At 32.9% G+C, this 22,656-nt stretch overlaps 3 protein-coding genes across 4 annotated transcripts in view; 1 reads left to right on the top strand and 2 right to left on the bottom strand.

Moving 5' to 3' along the window:
- The first annotated feature begins 316 nt into the window (after positions 1-316).
- Positions 317-5,514, top strand: LOC134271128 (GLIPR1-like protein 1). Its single transcript, XM_062753378.1, has 6 exons — positions 317-439; positions 641-691; positions 1,109-1,232; positions 1,471-1,574; positions 4,558-4,661; positions 5,305-5,514. Exons 1-6 carry the CDS (start codon positions 362-364, stop codon positions 5,408-5,410), a joined length of 567 nt encoding a protein of 188 aa, XP_062609362.1. The 5' UTR covers positions 317-361; the 3' UTR covers positions 5,411-5,514.
- Positions 5,515-9,366: 3,852 nt separating this feature from the next.
- LOC134271129 (uncharacterized) lies at positions 9,367-11,040 on the bottom strand. The gene is made up of 2 exons (XM_062753379.1): positions 10,207-11,040; positions 9,367-10,006 (listed from the first exon to the last, which is right to left on the bottom strand). The coding sequence occupies exons 1-2, from the start codon at positions 10,880-10,882 to the stop codon at positions 9,384-9,386; spliced, it is 1,299 nt and encodes a 432-aa protein (XP_062609363.1). The 5' UTR covers positions 10,883-11,040; the 3' UTR covers positions 9,367-9,383.
- Positions 11,041-13,766: 2,726 nt separating this feature from the next.
- Positions 13,767-22,656, bottom strand: part of LOC134271130 (adenylyl cyclase-associated protein 1-like) — a 44,585-nt gene continuing 35,695 nt past the window's right edge. The window contains exons 8-14 of one of the 2 annotated variants that reach the window (XM_062753380.1): positions 19,543-19,726; positions 18,708-18,782; positions 16,015-16,199; positions 15,497-15,620; positions 15,048-15,130; positions 14,793-14,936; positions 13,767-14,544 (exon numbers count right to left, since the gene is read on the bottom strand). In XM_062753380.1, the coding sequence (XP_062609364.1) occupies positions 14,464-14,544; positions 14,793-14,936; positions 15,048-15,130; positions 15,497-15,620; positions 16,015-16,199; positions 18,708-18,782; positions 19,543-19,726 (876 nt within the window). In that variant the 3' untranslated portion in view covers positions 13,767-14,463. The remainder of the gene's footprint in view (positions 14,545-14,792; positions 14,937-15,047; positions 15,131-15,496; positions 15,621-16,014; positions 16,200-18,707; positions 18,783-19,542; positions 19,727-22,656) is intronic. The other variant, XM_062753381.1, reaches the window with a different exon arrangement.

Raw genomic sequence — 22,656 nt, forward strand, 5'->3', positions numbered from 1 at the left:
ATGTATATCATGATACCAGAAAAGGATTCGTAGCCTTCCAAACAATTGTTAAACTAATTAAATCTTCGAATGCATCATGAAATTGGATGAAGAAAAATAAACTTATAATCAATATTTGTTACTTTGTTCCGACCTTGTTTTTAATTTTTAAGGATAAATAATATGTTAAATAAATACAATGGGGTCTCCAGGCGTGAGAATAATTTATACAACAGATTTCTTTTTTCGTGGTTTCATTTTCGACTACTTGTATGACATTTGATTTTTATTATCAACTATTAACATAAAAGAAAAACAGATATTATTTTGTAAATATAAAAGCTTCTATTTATTGTAAACATCAATTCTCTATCAGCTGATTATGGCCGCAGTATTCGTTTTTCTAATTCTGGGATTTATCATTGAAGTTCAACCTCTGGAACGACACGAATTTTTGAAGGTTATCTTTTTTTAATGCTTATTAATTGATTATAAATTTTTAATTGTCGAGATGGATCTCGCTAAAAAATTGACATATAGTAGGCATATGTATCTTATTAGATCTCGCAATCTATCCCAAAAGAGTAAAGGCAACAAATGTAAGGAGAATGCGTTGCACAATTATTCATTATGAAATGAGGTGGTTTTAATTTTGTTTTAGGCCCATAACCTTGCAAGGCGGTTTGAAAATGCTGCTAACATGAAAGAAATGGTAAGGCACATTTTATCATAACTTTCTTTGACTATTAATTTTTAATCTGTTCAACTACCAAGCTACTAAAAGCATATTTTAAAACTGGAAGTTGATTTAAATAGTTAATGTGTACAAATAGTTGTAAATAATTAAAAAATCAAAATGACATTAACACCTTAATTTTATCTTTATCTTATTATTTTAAATAAATAACAATTTAAGAAATTTTGAAAGTGATATGAAACACAGTAGCTTGACGTTATTTTCTTCTTTTTTTTTTTTAAAAAAAGAAAGAAAATACCTTATAAGATTTACGTGAATTTTGTGTGGGTTTTTTTTAATAAAAAAAAATACGTAACTTCAAATGCCTGTGATGCCTCGATATATGTTTTTTCAATAAAATGAAATCTGAAAATAAAATGAAATATTCCTTAGAAATGGAGTGACGAATTAGCTTCTCTCGCCCAAACCTGGGCCAGTGCATGTATAAGGGGACACAATCGTAACAGGAAGACCCGGCATTTCAGAAAGATTGGCGAGAACATACACAGAAGTACCCGTATGTATGTGGGGTTTCTTTTAAATGGTGGTATGGTTGTATTCAACAACACCGGTATATTCAATCAAATAGTTAAATGTACAGAACTTCTCTTAATTAGAAGCTTTCAATGCACATGTTTAACCCGATGTCTTTTTTTATATACAAATTTCATTTATGTCACTTATAACCAAATAAATAGAAAACCAGACCTTTTGTACTCTGGCTAGCAATTTTTATAAACAACCCAACTTTTCAGGTCAAAAAACAGGTTATGAAGCAGTAGCCAGCTGGTGCAAAGAGAAAGCTTTTTATGATTTTGATGAGGATTCGTGCACGGGTGTATGTGGCCATTATACACAGGTATGATACAATATACAATTACAAATGTATTCTGTTTTACAATTAAATGCAAAAACGCAGTAAGCAAATTATAAATCAAAATTTTTCAATTCTTAATAATCAAATGTCAGTTTTGAAGATTTTTAATATTCCCAACAACCAGAATAGATCTGAATTACCATATCTGTATTGGATTCTAAAAATTCACAAAAATCCTTAAAAACAAAGATACATATAGCGGCTTCCAGTAAATGTTCTACCAAGCCTCTTTCTTTGTTTCTCATTAAAATGTTAATAGTAATGAAGGCGAAACTTCAAAAGTACTGTGCAACACAATATTCGAAAAGTGGTGTAATTCAGATTTGGATACTTAAAAATTCCAAGAACTTTTGGAAAATTTAAAACCACATTTTTTCCCCAAATTCAACAGCACAAAGACTTACGACCTTTCAGCTTAATTTACAACCATTCCCCACAAAAGATTAAATTCAAAGCTTTTTGATATCACTGACAGCTGCTTTTTCAATAAATTTATCTACCATGTCATAATTGGTCATTTGCAAAATTATTTTGTTAAAAATCATTCTGATTGTATACACAAGTAATCTGAAGTTGATATTAAAAAGATGCTTGAGTTTTTGAGTGACAATATCTATGCGGTTTTTGGAGAACATGTATTCAAACAATCTATCGGAATTCCCATGAGTACCAATTGCACTCCGTTATAACCAGACCTATTTTGTTATCATATTGAGCAGAATCTTATATATGTCAAGAACACAATTGCTGTGGCTTTTAACTCGACATTCAGATTGTCGACGACGTATTTTCAATCAACAATGGTTAATTCCATTCTACACTAGTATCCCGGTGAACTCGAAATAAAAGATGTACCACAGAGTATGACATACCTGTTTCATATTTAGATATTTTACTAGAAAAAGGCTTGAATGGTAATTTAACAACCAAACTTTATGATAAATGTGATGACTACTGGTGACTTTTCAAGCGTCAACTTCCCTTATAATAGCAATATTAGCAATATTTCCATTTCTATTTGTTTTCTCTGTGATAACTCTTTGAAAGTTAATGGAGTTGATTTCTTGAAAATTCTACCGGAATGTAAATTAGGCAACGCGATAGGCAGGAGCTAGGGAGGCCTAATATGCATGTACTTAGATCTCGTGCGCGTTTTTCTCTGTGTCTTAACCAAGGAGGCCTAATGTGCATGTAAACCTCGAGCGGTTCTCTTTGTGTTTGACGTCAATGGGCAACGCAAAGTTCTATTGAAATTGATATGGGAGGCCTCTTGTAATTTAAATTTATTAGTCTACATTTTTGAAATCTAAATCTACAATTTTATGTCACAGTGAAATGGAAATATAAAGAATCACTGTCTAGCTAATAGAGTATGCCAGGAACATCAACAATAGTTGGAAACATGGGATAATTTATGCATAACGGACTTCGCCCGTTATGCAAATTATTCCACGTTTCCAGCTATCGTTGATGCCCTGGCATACTTCACTTACTAGACAGTGATTCATTAAATATACCTTTATCACCTTCAAACGAGGTTTGTGTCTCTCACTTGATTCGATACGCAAGAACGTGCTCTACTTATTAATTTCTAGGAAGAGGTAAATTATTGACAAACAAGTTGCTTAAACAAGAATTTCAGCAGTCTCGTTTAAAGTCATCATTTCTAAGTTCTATGGTCGATACAACGACTTTGTCAGCAAATACATTTTGTCATAAAGTCAAATGTTGACTGACGTATTCACACTAATTTTAGTCCATTATATACACAATGAATTGTCAACGGAATTTCTGTTATTTCCCGATCATGAAAAAAAGCATGCACGCAGCGGGTGTGACCGGTCGGCAGGGGATGCTCACTCCTCCATGGCACCTGACCCGACCCGTCTGATGTTTTGGAGGTCTGTGTTTGCTATGCTCCAATTTGTATTGTTTGATGGACTTTTAACTTTGATACCATATATTTCATTAATTTTGTTGAAATCCTTGCTAACTTGAACTCGCGGCCTATTTTTGGCCTAATTAAGGATATCCGATCCTCAGTCAGGAAGGATAACTCCAAAAAATGAATATTTAATTTGAAATCTGAAATGAAACTTGAAAATGAAATTTTTTCATGCAGCAATTTTCATTTTATTCATCTTTATAAGATTCAAGGTTTTTGGAAGTCTTAGAAAAAATCTTATAAAAGTTGACATTTCTACCCTTTAAAAGGAAAAAAATTGATACAGTTTTAGAGAAATAGAATTTTCTTGAATCCAGCCTTAGATATCAATGCTTATTAATTAATATGATATGAAATGAGAACTGATGGTTTCTTACAATGATAGCAAAAGCCTTTAAACAATGTATTATAGAATACATGACGGAAATAGAAGACAAAAATTACCAAATAAGTATAAAATCAAGACAATTTCTCTGAATGCCTGGATACATATCGTTTTTTAGCCTAAAATAAATTTTTTGATCAATTCCAATTCGCTTTTTCTGCAAAAATATTGGTGATTTGACAATTTTCCCTATATAAATTAATTTGATTAACTTTTAATCTTTATCTTTAAAGAAATACTGTGGATAAATTTACATATTTTTGTGGATTCAGAGATACTTTTATGAGTATTTTTGATTACTTAACTGCTAATCTTATAAAGCTGAGGATCGGACTATCTTAAGAAAAGTACCATTATAATTTTGTTCAAGTGGAACGTTGAGTGCAGGAAAGATGACTTTTTTACTTATAGTACTAGTATTAATTTCAAAGCTCGGTCTATTTTTAGACCAATGTAGAGAAAATAAAGTTTATGTTCACCGGAGGTCTTGTGAAGGGAGATGGAAACACTATATGAATAGGTGATACCGGAATATTACTACATAAATACATGTAAGGAAAGATTACGATAGAAAAGCAAAAGATGCAAGCTGGTTCATCTGATACACGTATAAATATAGAATTTTCCTACTGTAGGCAGTATGGGCTGACTCGGAATATATCGGGTGTGCTGAAGCGTTTTGTCCGGCTTTCTTTCGCGGAAGAGGCGGTTACAACTATGTATGTAACTACGGACCGAGGTAAGTAGTGACTGATTGTTCCCCAATAAACCTCGAATAAAAAATATCTGGAGAGGAAAAATACATGAAGAAATTTTTTTTTTATTTGGTGGGATATAAAAGCCAAAAGTGGCATTCTTCGGATTTTGATCTCTTTTTATGTCTTATTTTGCATCGTCGGACCAATATATATATATATATATATATATATTTGTTTTCTTTCTCATCCACTACCGATTCTTCAACTAAAGCATTGAATGTTCTACCAACTCTCAATCATCATACAACCATCGACAAACACTATTAAGTCAAATAAATTAAAATATCGGATTTTCCAGTGGCCGACGACAAAAATCAAACTGCAGTGCTCAATAAGTGAGTGATGATTGGCCGTTCCTTTACTGTGATGGTCATTATAGAGTCCTAGCACCTCTTTTAAACTTTGGATGAAGTTCAGGATTTTACTCATACTTCTTAACAAAATTTTTAATTAGTTTACAAATATTAATAATTTGTTCCAGCAAGCCATACATGATTCGCGCAGCAGCATATCCTTAGGCACAGGGCATGCAAAATCAGAAATATATCGAACATTTATTGACGCGAAGTTGACGAGTTTGTTTATGACATTTGTATAATGATTATTATTATTAACGTGTTGTAGGGGTAACTGGAGGGGAAGGAAACCTTACATTCCGGGGCAGCAATGCAGTCAGTGTCCCAAAGGCTACAAATGTCACGGGGGGCTGTGTGCTGAAGAGGACTCGTAAATCAGTTGTGTTGAACTAATGCAAACTTTGAGTGATTGTAAAATTACCATTGGATGTTTTGATACTTGAATATGTTTAGATGAAAAAAGAACTTTAATACCGAAGAGATTTGCATTATTATTTTTTTTTAATGATTCAGGCGACCTTCAGTTCTCTGTCTGTATTGCGGTCATAAAATAACATCCTAAGGAAGGGATAGTATAAGTTTTTTTTTTCTCGAAATAAAGTTATTGATTGCATTAATCGGCAGAAGTTGACGGAGGTCTAATATTTATTTTCAAATCAATTTTAATTTGTGTACTACATATTGAATTATGAATTTTGAGAAATGAATCCCCGCACACAACTTTCTGTGCGCTATTTAAATACCGGTATACAATTTTCTCTAACCTATTGAAAACTTCACCGGTAGTGAGAAAATTTATATTCAAAAGTCGATAACAAAACGTACCACTTTTGTAAACCTTCTACAACAATATCTCGCGATAAATTAAAAGTTTATGTTTCTTTGTATCATAAACAACTGTCTCTTCTAAAAAAAAAAAAAAAAAAGGAACTAGGACATTTTCATATTTTGGGTATTTATCAACAAAATCTCAGTTAAAATCACACTGATTCTGAAAGATGTGTTTTCCGTAGCCCTCGAGAAAACATGCAGACATTTCATCAATTAACAACAGTTTTCATCGTACGTCAGTTTTGAACATTTTTAATATACCAAAGAATCAAAATGAATTTTGAACCACCATACACGAGCGCTGTTCAATAAATAATGTCCTAAACTCTATGGCATACAACATAGAAATCATATGACAATTAGCTTGACTTTCTCTAATCTTTAATGAATTAATTACAGTTTATGTGACCACTTTTCATCACATACCTGGTAGTTTCAATATGAGAAGCTGGAAAACAAGGGCTATTCGAGACACTACATTAAAATGAATGGTAAAGAATCAGTAAACTAAAGTGAAATTTAACACCTCATTAAAACTCACTGAAGGATGTGTGTTTCAATTAAAAGAAAATATTTATTAAGTGAAATCATTAAGACTAAAACATTGAAAAACGTTTTTTTTTTCTTTCCGAGCACCGAGGACATTATTTATTGAAAAGTCCTCGTATATTGAATTCCGAAACTTCATGAGAATCATCACAAACAAAGATACATAGCGGGTTCCAGTAAATGTTCATCCAAGCCTCTTTCTTTACTCCTCACTAAGAATTAACAGTAGTGAAGGAGAAACTTTAAGAGTAATGTGCAACAATATATTCAAAAAGTGGTTTGAATCAGATATGCATATTTAAAAATTTTAAGGAACTTTTGGACAATTTAAAATCATAAAAATTTACCAAAATCAACAGCTTATAATAAAACACGACTTTTCAAATTTATTCACAACCATTTCTCACGATAAATTAAAGTCCGGGCATTCCGATATCATTGATAGCTGCTTTTCTTTTTTTTTTTAATGAAAATGGAACTCGCAAACTCACTTACCTTGTCACTGGTCATTTGAAAATTATTTTGTTAAAAAGCATTCTGATTGTAGACACAAGTACTCTGAAGTCGACATCAAAAAGATGCTTGAGTTTCTGATTGACAATATCTACGAGGGCTGTTCAATAAATAATGTCCTGAACTGTATGACATACAATACAGATATCATTTGACATTAAGTTTGACTTTCTCTCATTATTTAATCTTTAATGATTTTATAACAGTTTATGTGACCACTTTTCATCACATAGTTTCATTGTGAGAAGCTGGAAAACAAGGGCTATTCGAGACTGCATTATAAATTAATGGAAAAGAATAAGTAAACTAGAGTGAAAATAAAAGCTTCATTAAAGCTGCTGTAAAACTTGTTAAAAATCCCAAAGAAATATTCACTGAAATATGTGACATTTACAGCAACCGATGCCTGTTTTATAGACAAATGAGCAGGTGGATTTCAATGAAAAAAAATTATATAATGGGCATCAGAAATGGGTACCATCCTTGCCAACAAAAAATTGGAACAACTTATGTACTGTTTGCCAAATTTCAGAAATAGTATTTGATGATGTATGATTGACTTTCAGAAACATAGCAAATTTGATAGACATAATTTCGGGGGTAGTTTACACTGTTTTTAAGAAACGTTTGACGGTAAAAAAGCTTAGTACTCAAAGGTCATCCTATATTTTGAAAAATGAATGGAAACGACAGCTTGTACTATTGTCTTAAAGGCACTTGGACACAGATTTGAAGTCAATATTTTCTCTATAATATTACGACTTACATATTTTAATAGCATTTCACACAAAAACTAATTAAAAATCTTATTTCATTTAAAAGATATTAAAACTTCAAATTTTTCGGCGGGTTTGATTGGCACATGCTTGCACTTTCACGAAATTTAACCTTATTCTTAATCCTTAGAAAAAGTGGCAATCTTGTTGTGTATTAATGAGAAATATTAAAACTTTTATCCAGAAAAATAATTTTATTCAGAGTAGAAATGTTAGAAAGCAAAACTCCTTCACAAGTATCGTCATTCCGAACTAAGAGTTGCGTACAGGGTTTAGCAAATCGAGCACACTCGAGTTATGTACACAGTTTTTGTTAACAGGACATGAGTTCTGTTTTTGTTGATGTTTACAATTCACCGCGTGCGTTCAATCGTCACAGTCTGCTTACCACAACTGCACGGACTGACAATATATTGTTTGTTTGTTTGCTTTCAAACATGTCTACTCTGAATTTTCCGGATTATAGTATTAATATTTTTCATGTATACACAATCACATTGCCACTTTTCCTAAGGATTAAGAATAAAAATAATTTGTAAAAGTGCAAGAATGTGTCAATCAAACCCGCCAAAAAATTTGAAATTTTAACATCTTTTATATGAAATAAGACTTTTAATTAATTGTTGTGTGAAATGCTATTAAAATATATAAGTCGTAATATTATAGAGAAAATAATAACTTCAAATCTGTGTCCAAGTTCCTTTAAATATTAGTGGTATTGTTGTTCAAATTTGTATTCGGGGAGACAGTTAAATTTCTGGAGGAGGTTAGAAAGCAAATTTTTTGCCAAAAATCGAAAGGTTTATTAGAGGGAGGACCCAGAATCAGGTATCCACTACATTAAATGTCTTCATGACAGCGTCCAAACCCGCACGCCCTGAAGAGTATAGGGGTTTTCGGGATAAACAGAAAGTTAATGTTTTTTCACATTAACAATATTCGCCAGATCTTTGACCTTTTCACTTGTTTCTTTTTCCAAACTTGTTAAAACACTTTTCAGAAGGAAGAAACAAGTCCAGGAAATCATTGGATCTGCCATTTTCCAGTATACTAAGGGTCATACTCAAAAATGAGTTCGAAAAAGAATCAGAAATTGGATAAAAAATGTTACGGACATATATTTAAATTAAAAGAGATTAATAAGCTAAATCATGAAGACTAAATCATCGAAAGACGTCTTTTGCTTCTTTTCGAGCACCAAGGACATTATTTATTGTTTTTGGATACCAGGTCTTCCAAGAATTTATTGGATTTCCCATGGGTACTAATTACGCCCTGTTATTAGCAGACCTATTTTTGTATTCACATGAAGCAGAATTTGTGCAAAAATCGTATGCGTGAAAAGAAGAAAACACTTGCTGTGGCCTTCAACTCGACATTATACAGTTAAAGTATATCATTGAGGGAGTCAGCAAGATTCCAGTTCCCCAAGAGCAAGTCTATTTCCCGAGGCGCTTGCGCCAGGGAAAAGCTGCTCGAGGGGAAAACTTGTTAAGATCCTCAATGATATATTAACTGTTTTATTATACCGATACAAACAAAACATTTGAAAAGTTATATTCAATACTGTAACAATGTTTAATTCCAACAGAATAAAAAATAACAATAAAACAAAATACAACAAGTGACTGATAAAAGGAATCAATAAATCAGTTCGTTGTCTAAATGTCTGAGTTTTTTACTTTGTAAAATTGAAAGTTACATTACAGTTTGAAAATTTGAACTGGTTGGTGTTACTCGAGAGTGTATTTGTCAGGCTTGTGTTCAAAGGAAGACTATCACATGGCACGTGATCCAGAGAAAAATCATTTTCAAGCAATTCCTTGACTATGTCGCATTCAAGGAAGTCGAGCTGTGGATAACGTGCGTCGTTGGTGGTAGGCGGATCACATGTTGATGGCACTGTAGACACAGTTTTAGAGAAATGTATGTTTTTACCAAGAATGTCCGACATTTCGCGTTTTTTCTGATCACTCAATTTGGAACTATAAGACTTGATTGATGTTTCATTTTTATGGCCACTCACACTCATGATGTGTCTTGCTTCAATTCCCTGATGGTCTAATGTTGATATACTCGTTGCTCTAATGCAGTGGTTAGTGTAGCGTTTACTGAGTTTAGCCTCTGCACTCAGATTTGCCATAAATGCATACAGAGCGTTTTTCCCAACCGGGGAATTGTCGTACCATGTTTCATCAGATTCATCAAATTTTCTCTTTGCCCTCTGCCAGAAGTTCGGATTATTAGGATGAAGCTTGCCAAGGTATTTCTTAAACGATGCTACAGGACAATTGGGATCTCCTGAAAAAAACAAGTATACACAAATTACAATTGGTTACTTGCATTGATCATGAATGATGATTGAATAAGGTTTCAGATTTTAAAATTTGTTTTATTTACATGGATACTGTTAGTAAATAGCACAAAAATTTAACATTAAACTGATACACATTTATAACATGTTTAATTAAGCAAAATTTTGTAAATAAATTTGTACACACCAGGACGATCATACATCCTTCCCTGTTTTACAGAGGTGTCCATTAAATCATCCCCCCTATGGTTCTTTGTCTGTCTTTCTCTGACAGTGACATATTCTCTTCCTGTGGAATCTGTTGAAATGGTAAAGTCCTCTTTCTGAAGTTCCCTAATGTTCTCACGCCCCCTATTACAGAAATAATAAATGTATTCAAATATTGTCTTTTTCTGTAGTGCTGTAGGAGTTTCTGTTGAAAATTCTGTGTCATATAGCTTGGATAAATCTTCTGGCGTAATTGGCTCCTTCTGTTTTGATTCACCGACACCATCTTTCTTCAGTTTAACGAGAACAGCCTTAAACATTTCGTTGGAGGTTTTGTAAGCTTCGTCATTGATTATATCTTCTTTTCTTGTTTTCAAAAAATGTTTCTGTAGTCCATAACGAAGCGAAATCATAGATTTCTTTGCATAAACTTCGCCGTTAACTCTCTTGGTTTCCGCGTAAAATTTCCTTAGGAGACAGTCCATTTCTTCCGTAGAAAACGAGATGCATTCATCAAAATTCATATTTTTCTCTAACATGTATGCTTTCAGTACTTCTAATGATGCTTTTATAATTCGTTTAGTGTTCTTACTGTCCCTCATATCCAGTAATTTGTCTAAATCGTCGTCTCCTAGTTCCGCAAATCTGCTCGCCATGTTCAGTGTTGTTGTCGTTTGCTACCAGTAAACTGGTTCTTTTTGATAGATCTGGGACCAGTTGACTCGCAATGCATTTCGATTCATAATGAATATTCATGAGTTTATTCGGAACATATCTAAGTTTGTCGTAAGTTTAAAGAAAATGCAAAGTGTTCCGAATAGGTGTGTATCAGCTCATTAAAAAAACGTACTTTTTTTTGCAGGGAATCAGTCGGTTTTGCAGGGAATCGGTTTATTCACGGTGATTTTCAGGAAATCAGCAAAATATATCGATTTACTTTTATATAGTGAAAAATCGGTAGAGGTATAATAATTAGATATATCGACGACGTATTGTCAATTAACAATGGTAATTTCCAATCTTATGTCGATACGATATATCCTAGTGAGCTTGTGATAAAAGATACTACAGAGTCTGACACACAGTCATCAAGTTTATCATTACGTTTTCATTTTAGATTGCTATCAATATAGTAAATATAAAAAATATTAAACAGATGCTCCGGACTCTGTGGTTTCTTTTATTTCAAGTCCAAATAGAGATATCGAAGCAATCTAAATATGAAAAAGAAATTCAGTAATTGATAAGAAGCAAGTTGTCAATATGTCAAAATATCGAATTAACTGAAGGCCAAGGCCATCGGCTTTTTCTTTGCATGTAGAACTTTTTGAATAAATTTTGCCTTACATGAACCCAAAAATAGGTCTAATAATAACCGACGAGGTAAAAATTAACGAAATATGGCTATATTTTCCATGAGATGGTTTAATTTGCCATTCAAATAAAATGTTGTTAAACTTATTTTTCATTTGAAAGTTTTCGTTTTCTTAAAAAATATAAAAGTGTATTCGTTTGAATAGATAATTATATTTTACATTTCAAGTTATTTTAATTTTTTCACTAGTTCCCGGATACTAGTGTGTTTTCATTATATAATTCAGTTATTATGTGTGCACAAAGCATAGGAACCTTAAATAAGGCGTTGTTTCTTGCCTCATCGCAGATCGTGTTTCTCCCTAAAATGTTAATGGTCTTTTTATTTCTTCTAACATTGTTGTATTTGATGACTTGTGAAGTTAAATGAAGAGTTGCCTATTAAAATTATGAAAATTGTAAAGTTACATATAAAGAAAATTGAAGTCGAAGTCATTGACCGGAATAAAAGTGGAGAGCACTGAGATTTTATAAACTGATTAAAGAAGGACATGGTCTGTGATTCGATACCATGTAAAGGCTTTTAAACACCACACATGACATTAAAATAGAAACTTTTTGTACTCCAAAAAAATCTAAGAAGGTTGAGAATACATACATAATTTGGGTGGAAATCGAATACAGAATTGCTACTTTTAATCGGAAGACTGATTGATAAACCGGTTAATCATGTCAACCACATATTTTCGTGATTTTATGCTCTCCTTCGAAGAAGGGAGGACATAGATGTATTGCTTTGTTGCTGTCTGTCGGTTGCACATAATGAAATGAAATTTGATATACAGATTTATCATAAGAATATCTAGGTCAAGTTCTGTTTTTGGTACAATCGGGCCATTTTGGACGGAGTTATGCCCCCTTGGACTTAGAAAAATTCCAATAATTTGCAGTTTACGTTCATTTTCTTTGCAGAGGTTGCACACATTGAAATTCGGTATACAGATTTACATAAAAATATCTAGGTCAAGTTATGTTTTGGGTACAATCGAGCTATTTTTGACCCTTGGACTTAGAATTAATTATTTAGGGAAGGGGCATAAGTGTTTTACAATATATACATGCAGATATATACTATATAATTATATTTATGTAAAGGACGAAAGGACGGCCTTCTGTAAATGTTTCATCAAAACACTCATCTGAAAGGGTTTTCAAAGTAATATAACATTTTTTCTTTCATGTCAAACTATGAATACAAGATTCCTGCAGATTAGAAGTATATCTTCTTAGTGAAACACCAGAGATTGAATCAAGTGCCTTGAAGAGGAGAAAGCATTTCCGGTGATTGAGAGCCAAGTAACATCAATTTTTGCCAGTATAGTGAAACACGTTTGTGTTGGATATGTCACTAAAATTTTACTCTGTTTCTTTTTTAAGTTTATGTTTTTAATACATGTAGTTCAATCCCATTTTTGATGAAACATGCTAGTTTGTGGCTCTTTACACAAATTTTTATATCTCATGCTATGGACTGATGAATTTCCATATGTCCCCCTTTTGAGCTCCTTCTCCTCAAAAGTTTACATTACATTTTAAGAAAAACCTTGTCATATTTTTAAAGTTTTAAATGCCCATCTTTTTTTTCTCTTCTGCTGGTTCAAATCAAATTTGGAAGTCTATTATATTTTCACACTGAATTATGTACAGATTGCCTACTTATAACGAGTACAATGCAGGTGTGACTGTGGAAAGAGGATGCTTACTCCTTCATGGCACATGATCAAATATTTGACGTTTTTAAAGATCTATATTTTCTGTTGTTATCCTTATTTCATCTGGTATCAAGTGAAATATCATCAATATATCAAATTGTCAAACGGCATAGCATTGTACTTTTTTTTTTATATACATCAGGTATCAAGTGAAATATCATCGGGACGAAATTTTTAAATGTTATATCAGGTGAATGTCAAAGGACAAATTCAAACCAAATCAATGCTCCACTGTAATTATGCATTTTTATAAAGTCCTTTTGGAACATCAATGTTCTTTTCTAAACTTAGGCTTATTGTGGTGGCAGAAAAGAAAGCAGTCATGTAAACAGCTTCGGTTACACTAAAATAAATACTTCACACTTTTATGTAAAAGTTTTGAAAAATAAATTCTGCTCCATAATAAACAAAAACCCACAAGAATACATAATAAGTATCAAAAATAACAAAACAATATCCTATAATGAGTTTATTAGTGATGTGAGTAAGCATACATGAGAATAAAAAAAAAAAGAAAGATATTACTAAAATATTTGCTGAAACTAAATGTACATGGATTTGCCTTAACACTCATAATGGTCGATATGTAACGAAAATTTCTTCACATTTGGCTTTCTCAAAATTCATGCCTTTATAATAAAGGCCAAAATTCTGAGACAATAACTTTGATAATATCCAAGTTCATAGCACCGTTAGTTCTGATTTGTTCATTACACAATTAAAAATAATTTTCAGAGCACCGATACATTCATTCCTTTCTGAAAATCCCCTAAGCAAATCACATTCACTGTTATTACAGCAAAACAAAGACAATTCATATTAAAAATAATGAAAATAATCTTAAGTATTTCAAAGTCTTCTGCATCATTATGCAGACTGAACAAAATATGTTTACAATTCAATAATAAGTCGATACAAATCAAATATTTAAAAAATCAGTTGCATATATCATAACATATCATTTATAGAGTTCTGGAAACCCAAAACTTTCAATCTTAACAAGTAAATACTGAATTATCTCTTTTTCCCTAATTTTAAATATTGAATACTAGCAATTGGTTGGATGTCATTTCAGGCATCATGTAAAGCATGGTCCGTGATGTGATGGAATGGTGCGAGAACCCTTTCCTAATCCTACAGTGTCTATTATCCTACACTATATCTGTCTGCACTGTGACAAACTTCTTGCCATCCCAGGTTGTTTTGAATTGTTCTGGCAGAGCAAATTCAGTCTGAAAAAGAAATGCAAACACACTGATTCACTGAGCCTTCGACTCAGGTGAGTTAAAAACTGTTCGTACATTTCTATAATTTTTAGCCCAATGTAGAGTAAGGACTATTTGGTGTACATTACATATAAAATCACACTTTGGTTCTATTCCTTAAGAACACAAAGGACTTGCAAACTGTTTGCCAAAATATGAATTCTTTTTAAATAAAAACACAAACTGTTACATGTGTTATCTATCCCTTTACTTACAAAGTCTCCATCGGCTTTAGGTACTAGAATGTTCATCTCAGAGGATTTTGCTGTCACTATTTCAGTATCAAGGGAGTCCTTGCTCAAATAGATCAGACACCCATCAGTTTTATCGATACTTATGGTTGGAACTTTACCCATTACCTAAAATTACAAAAAAAATTATTAATAAATCACTAATGAATTTAAACCTATCAAATTAAGTTTTGGGTTTTAAAATTCACACTGAAGACACTTGACCTTGACCCCTCTTACCTGTCCTTGAACACTCTGGCAATTAATGAACTCAAGAGAAGATACTACATCATCAAAGACAATGGCGGTCTTCTTACAACTGTCTGTTAAAAGGAAATCATATATTGTGAAATATCTTCTCTCTGTATCTGACAAATATTGACTGAGTAACATATGAACATCAGATACTACTGCCCAAAAAATACTTAAAGCATGATAAAAACTATTCTGCAAAGGCAGTATAAATTCATAATGTTAAATATCTTTACAATGCATTAAAGATTTTTTTTCCTCTAAATCTCTTTCATTTAAACTTTTTAGGTGAGTCTAAGTCTTGTAATAACAATATTGTCTCTGAAAAACACATCTTCATTGTCCATAAAATTTGAGCTACTTCCGCGATCAAAAACCAGCCAGTTTCACATGAATTGATATCTCTGGTGAGACTATAACAATTGATGTCGTCTTACCCAGTGTGATGGAGTTTAGCTTGTTGCTGACTTTGATGGTACAGTTGTTACATTTGAAGGCATACACAGTCTGTTTAAGGTTGGTATCTGTGACCTCCAAGTTCTTATTACCCTCTTGGTATTCCTATAATAAAGGTATACACAAAACAACATTATTTATTATATGTGTCTAAATCTCCTAATTTATTGTACTAGTAATTTATAGTAATTCTGAAATAAATAACTTTCCAAAAAAATGGTTTCTGATGAATGGTCTCATATTCAGAACTTGTTCAGCTGGATCAAAAATATGTAAAGTTTACACAGAAAGGCACACTATCCCACCTCCGTCTCGGAGGTCCGTGTTTACTCTGCTCCTATTTTGTATTGTTTTAGGACTTTTGATCTTGATTACTGTTTGTTATCTCCATATATTTCATGCAGATATTGGACAAATTTTAATCAGGAAAGTTCTGACACTTGAGCCTTTGGCTTTGCTTTGATGCGAGTATCTATATGTCCACTATGTCCACACTTACGATGGCCCATCTTTTGTCCTGGAGTTCAAACACTGGGGGATTCTTTTTGGCTGGTGCTGGGGCTGGGGCCGCTGGCTTTCCTGGTTTGGGGGCGGTCTGAGGAGCGGACGCCTTGAATGGTTTGGGTCCCTGACGCAGGGTGGGGTTCTTGTGGGTCTTCATGTCATCTGTCACCTTCTTCAGACCTGAAACATTCAACACAAACACCAGTCACCAATACAATAGTCATTATCTGTCTTGTTCAAGAATGTTTTATTTTTGAAAATGATCTTGTAAGAAATGCATGTAAGTCTGTTAAAATAAAAGAATCCATTAAAGCATCTTTTAAATTGAACATAGGTTTAACATTCAGAAAGGGAAAACAACACCTATTAATAGAAACAAACATGCTTGTTATGAATCATTCATTACTTAATTAATAAAGAAAATGTTTTGCATGAGAGAATTCCAGTTCCTCTGATTGAAATAAAAGACATCAAGTGAGAGTGTAAAGTCTGCCATTCAGTCCTTAAGTATGTGACCTGTGTGTAATAAAACATTGTAGATACTTGTAACTGCAATAAAACCTTTTGTAAATTTAGGAAATTTCGGCAGACACAGATCTATCACAGACAGTGGGCTGATGTTGATGACAACTTTCTGACAAAAATTACATTAGAAGGATGAACTTAAAAAATTTTGTCAGGGGAATATTGGATGTATTTATACAAAAATGTAAGCAATAAACTTTGTTATTTCCTATCTAGCTTGTAACACGAGCTTTGATTGGTTACAAAGTCGGGTGTAAATATCCGTGCACCCGACTTCAGCCGGGTGTAAATAAACGTGACGTCACAATGCAAACATTCTCTATGATAAAAGCTAAAAATCATGTTTACAAAGCATTTTTATGGGTACAAAGGAAATAAATTCGTTATCCAGGTCCAATCAAGGGTGTACGGGGATTTACCCCGGGTTGTATTCCATACACCCTTCGGCCTTCGGCCTCAGGGTGTAAATGTAAATTTTGAACCTGGATAACTAATATTATTCCTCACAGATGATGCATTTTTATTAACTTATTACTTGATGAATTAAAATGAATTTTTGATACATGGTAGTTATTCAGTTATGTGTACTTTTTCATGTATTTCTTCAAATGGATTTATTTCTGAAAATACTGAAAAAATTCCCTTAAATATTAAAGAGCCCCACCAACCTCTCCTAACATTCATTATACAGGATTGGCAACAAACCACATAACCCCCAAAGAATAGAGTAAAACTTAGGACTGAAGAATAATACACATGGAACATATGTTAGAATAGTATGGAAATAATTTGCAGTATATGGGATGCTAACAAAGGACATTTAAAATATATTTTAAAAAATTATAATTTCTAAAAATCTAGCCCTCCCCTTAGAGATGTCATAAACGACAACAAATAACAATGCTATCTAACACTGTATAGTCTGTATGAAGCAGACCTCTGTATAGTATTACTAATTAATTGTATAATTAATATCTAATAATAAAATGCTGGTGTGATGAATATTTTAGCACTCTGATTATTCACAACTAGCTTAGATTTCTGGTACAGTGGAAACCAATACTTTCTTATGTACAATTTCTTACAAGATTAATTCATCAGATACAAATACATGTATTATATTATTCACCATTAGCACAGGAGTCTTCGGTTTTGTATCATAAAAAAATCTGGAAAAAAAACCTGTAAAAACGTGTTAGCTGAAGGAGGGATATTTTTTTTTTACAATAAAATTTTCAGACTCCTGTGCCATAGGCAACATAAATGGACCATTTTGAATTCCAGCAAAACTCTGTTAAAGCCAATTTCATTTTAAGAAGTTTCATTAGAAAATAAGGAGCTCATTATAAAACGTTTAGTTAACTTGCATGTTCACATTAGCTTCTGGAAAAATTGTTATAATAATAATCTTAAATGAAAATGTTAATTCTTTGTCAGTGTGTATCATGTGGATCCATTAAACTTCATTTTATCTATAACTTTCTTGTATATGTGAATACTATGTGACAATAGCTGGCATGTGTATCAGGCATGTTCTCTCAGAACACTCCTGAGTGAATGATCAGGTGACTGAGGTGAGACAAAGAACAAAACCCAGGAGAGAGTCTATAAAGACAAAGCTAGTGATACGCAGTTATGGTTCTTGTTCCCACATCATACAACTCATTGTAACCAGTTAAAAATAACCAGTATAATGCTGATCTTATTTACATTTTTTCCCCTTTATGATTTATTTAATACCTTTAATTTGCTTTACTTCAATTAAAGTTATATCTACATATATTTTTTTTTAATATTTGTTCAGTATATTTCAAAAGAGATCAGAATATTTGACGTAAAAGAAATAGCTTTCATGAAAAAAAAAGATGTGCATGGATTTTGAAATTTTTCTCAATACTTCTCAAGCATATATGCTCATCATGATTGTGATTTCTGATTTTTTCCCCTTTGTGCTAGAACAGTCAAACATGCTCAAAATGCCTCTTGTCAATAAAAGAGTGACTTGGTTTCCAGTGTATCTCAATATGTTAAATTGCGCACATAGTTAAATTAAAATATTATAGAATTTGATAGAGCAAATACAACAACTACTAAAGCTAGATTGTGGTGCAGAGTACAGAGTTATGTAAAATGCTCATCACAGATTAAATTAAAAGACTGCACCATCGTCGTCTTGACTGGTGCGTCGGAGGGCGAGGTTCTTGTGAGTCTTCTCTTTGTCGGACACGTGTCGTAAGCCTGAAATTAGGTCAGTCAGAAAAACAACCTGTTATCTATCTACTGTATATAATAAATTCAATAAAAACAGCTTCAAATGCAAGCAACTTTCAGAAGAATTGGAAAAATTGAAGAAAATTATTTATGAATTACGTAAAGAATTAATAAATTCAAAGTAAAGATGAGGGGGAAATACAAAAATTTAACCATCTAATATGTGTTAAATTACGTTTAATATGTATTTCAAAATTAAGAACCTACAGTTTAAATCAGTTTTGAATCATATATGTGTCTTTTGTTTATAGAATCAGAGATGACTCATGTACAAATCAATGATGTATTATTTCTAAATTAAAGGGGTTTGCCTTAAAGTGTCTTGGTGTTTTACTTAAAATAGCAGAAATGTCCTTGTTTTATATTGATATCCTGGTTTTTTATAACTTTTCTCCCAGTTAATTCTAGCTACAACATGTGTATGAAGTATTACAGATCAATCTGTGTGCAAAATGTTATTAAAAAAAACTACACAGTTTTTATAAAAATGACTCTACAAAATTTCAATGTCTGTTAGATATATGCATGTATTAACTTCTTCTAACATTGAGAACAGCATCAGAGAGGAATAGAGTAAACAAACAGCATACTACAGTGTATATAATATGCTTTTTGCAAAAAAAAGACTATATTGAGGGTAAAATACAATAAACAAAATCAATTACTGATAGAATAAATATTCAGTTTTGTAATTTATTTCACCAATATTTTACTTAATAGTACAAACCTGCAGTAATGTCTGTTCCCTTGTTCAGAGCATCCATTAAGGCTGCCCTAGCATCATCCTCAGAGGGCCCAGAGGAGGGAGGTGGGGCCGTGACTGCCGGTGGGGGAGGGGGTGGGGGTGGTCCGGGGGGTGGGGGGACTGGGGCACCACCAGCCGAGGGACTGATTGCACTGGCATCTCCACCCTAAAACACACAAAAATAGAAATTATTCATTGCAATTCAGAAAATACAGAATTGTAGAGATAGAATTTCCAATTAGTTTGCGACATCATGGAGATATTCATATTACTGTTTAATCATGAAAAAAAGAGAAACTAGAAAAAACAGACTCATGTTTGATTTCTGCAATAGGGTAGGGTGGTGTAATTTCGACCGATTATTTTTTTGTACTTAAGATTTGTTAAAGTATGTCACTGTTATCTTCTGATACAACTTTTACTGCATCATTTAACCTTCGAAATACCTTTTATCTTTCAGATTACATCGATTTTGTATATATATTTAGTCATAATATGAAATAAATGCGTTCGATTTACACGATATGTGTGTTGGGTAATTTCGACCGCACACGGGGTATTTTCGACCGATGAGCCAATACAAAGGGAATAATTGGCGTCAGCTCTAATATAGTAAAAAAAAAAATATGAATTAAAATTTTTCTGCTGTACAGCATAAAAGATCGGGTAAAAATACTGACAATAAAAATGATTTTTCAAAATGTACCTAATTCGAAGACATCGAGTGCACCAGATATGTCCATGACGCTGATATGCCAATTGGTTAAAGCATGCAACAAATGGTCATATACAGGCATCTAAACCGCATGTAAATAAAACAAGAGGCCCATGGGCCACATCGCTCACCTGAGCACTAAGGGTAGGAAAAAGTAGAAAATGGCTTTTTATTGTAAAGTTTAAATCCAAAAGTAGTCCCATGACCAATCATGGATTTGCTATTTTTTAGAAAATGATTTTTAAAAATTGTCCTATATATATCTTTAAAAACTTTGGTCGGCCATTTTGGCCCCACCCTACCCCTGGGGGTCATGATTTGAACAAATTTGAATCTACACTACTTGAGCATGCTTCCATATAAATATGATGAATTATGGCTTTGTCATTCTTGAGAAGAAGATGTTTAAAGAATTTTCCTATATATTTCTATGTAAAACTTTGGTTGGCCATTTTGGCCCCGCTCTACCCCCTGGGGTCATGATTTGAACAAACTTGAATCTACACTACCTGAACATGCTTCGGAATCCATATAAATATGATGAATTATGGCTTTGTCATTCTTGAGAAGAAGATGTTTAAAGAATTTTCCTATATATTTCTATGTAAAACTTTGGTCGGCCATTTTGGCCCCGCTCTACCCCCCGGGGTCATGATTTGAACAAACTTGAATCTACACTACCTGAGCATGCTTCCATATAAATATGACGAATTATGGCTTTGTCATTCTTGAGAAGGAGATTTTTAAAGAATTTTCCTATATATTTCTATGTAAAACTTTGGTCGGCCATTTTGGCCCCGCTCTACCCCCCGGGGTCATGATTTGAACAAATTTGAATCTACACTACCTGAACATGCTTCCATATAAATATGATGAATTATGGCTTTGTCATTCTTGAGAAGAAGATGTTTAAAGAATTTTCCTATATATTTCTATGTAAAACTTTGGTCGGCCATTTTGGCACCGCCCTACCCCAGGGGGTCATGATTTGAACAAATTTGAATCTACACTACCTAAACATGCTTCCATATCAATATGATGAATTATGGCTTTGTCATTCTTGAGAAGAAGATGTTTAAAGAATTTTCCTATATATTTCCATGTAAAAGTTTGGTCGGCCATTTTGGCCCTGCCCTACCCCCCAGGCTCATGATTTGAACAAACTTGAATCTACACTACCTGAGCATGCTTCCATATAAATATGATGAATTATAGCTTTGTCATTCTTGGGAAGAAGATTTTTAAAGAATTTTCCTATATATTTCTATGTAAAACTTTGGTCGGCCATTTTGGCTCCGCCCTACCCCCGGGGGTCATGATTTGAACAAACTTGAATCTAAACTACCTAAGGATGTTTCCATATAAATATGATGAATTATGGCTTTGTCATTCTTGGGAAGAAGATTTTTAAAGAATTTTCCCATATATTTCTATGTAAAAATTTGGTCGGCCATTTTGGCCCCGCCCTACCCCCGGGGGTCATGATTTGAACAAACTTGAATCTACACTACCTGAGGATGTTTACCCATAAGTTTCATTTTTCCTGGCACAGTGGTTCTTGAGAAGAAGATTTTTAAAATATGCCACCAAATTTTCATTAATTCCCAATTATCTCCCCTTGAACGAGGGCGTGGCCCTTCATTTGAACAAACTTGAATCCCCTTCACCCAAGGATACTTTGTGGCAAGTTTGGTTGAAATTGGCCCAGCGGTTCTTGAGAAGAAGTCGAAAATGTGAAAAGTTTACGGACAGACAGACAGCTAGACAGACAGACGGACGCCGGACAAAATGTGATCAGAAAAGCTCACTTGAGCCTTCGGCTCAGGTGAGCTAACAAATGATGATTTTTCACTATTTTAGTTCTAGTGTCTATCAGGTATTAATGTACATAATTCTTATCAGAATATTTTTTCCGGATGGTTATGAATTCTTTCTGGTGACAGATAGTGAATTGCGTCATTTTACATAGGTCGAAGTTACCCAATGACGCCGTATTCATGTAGGTATAACTTTGGCCGATTTCTGTTCAGCTGATTTGCAATTGAATTTGTAAAAACTAAATACTATAAATTAAAGGTGTATACTAGATTTCATTTTCAAAATAATATTTGATAAATGTCACATCAGGGATATCCATTGATTGTCTTTCCATACAAGATTTTTCTGAGGTGATAGTTCGCCGTAATGGCAAAAAATATACCCGTCTGTAATTTTTCGGGTGATAAAGCCTATTCTTTGATGTGATTTTCCAATAATCTTAATAACGCTCATGGAAATAAAATTATTTTGGACACAATATATTAAGAAAACGTTTTCTTTCTGAATAATATAAAAGTACATACACAATTATACGCCATAAACAAATTATAGTAAGGTATTTA

The sequence above is a fragment of the Saccostrea cucullata genome, unplaced genomic scaffold (genome assembly GCF_032062105.1).
Source record: "Saccostrea cucullata isolate Sc308-1 unplaced genomic scaffold, CSIRO_AGI_Scuc_v1 ctg704, whole genome shotgun sequence".
Taxonomy (NCBI): domain Eukaryota; kingdom Metazoa; phylum Mollusca; class Bivalvia; order Ostreida; family Ostreidae; genus Saccostrea; species Saccostrea cuccullata.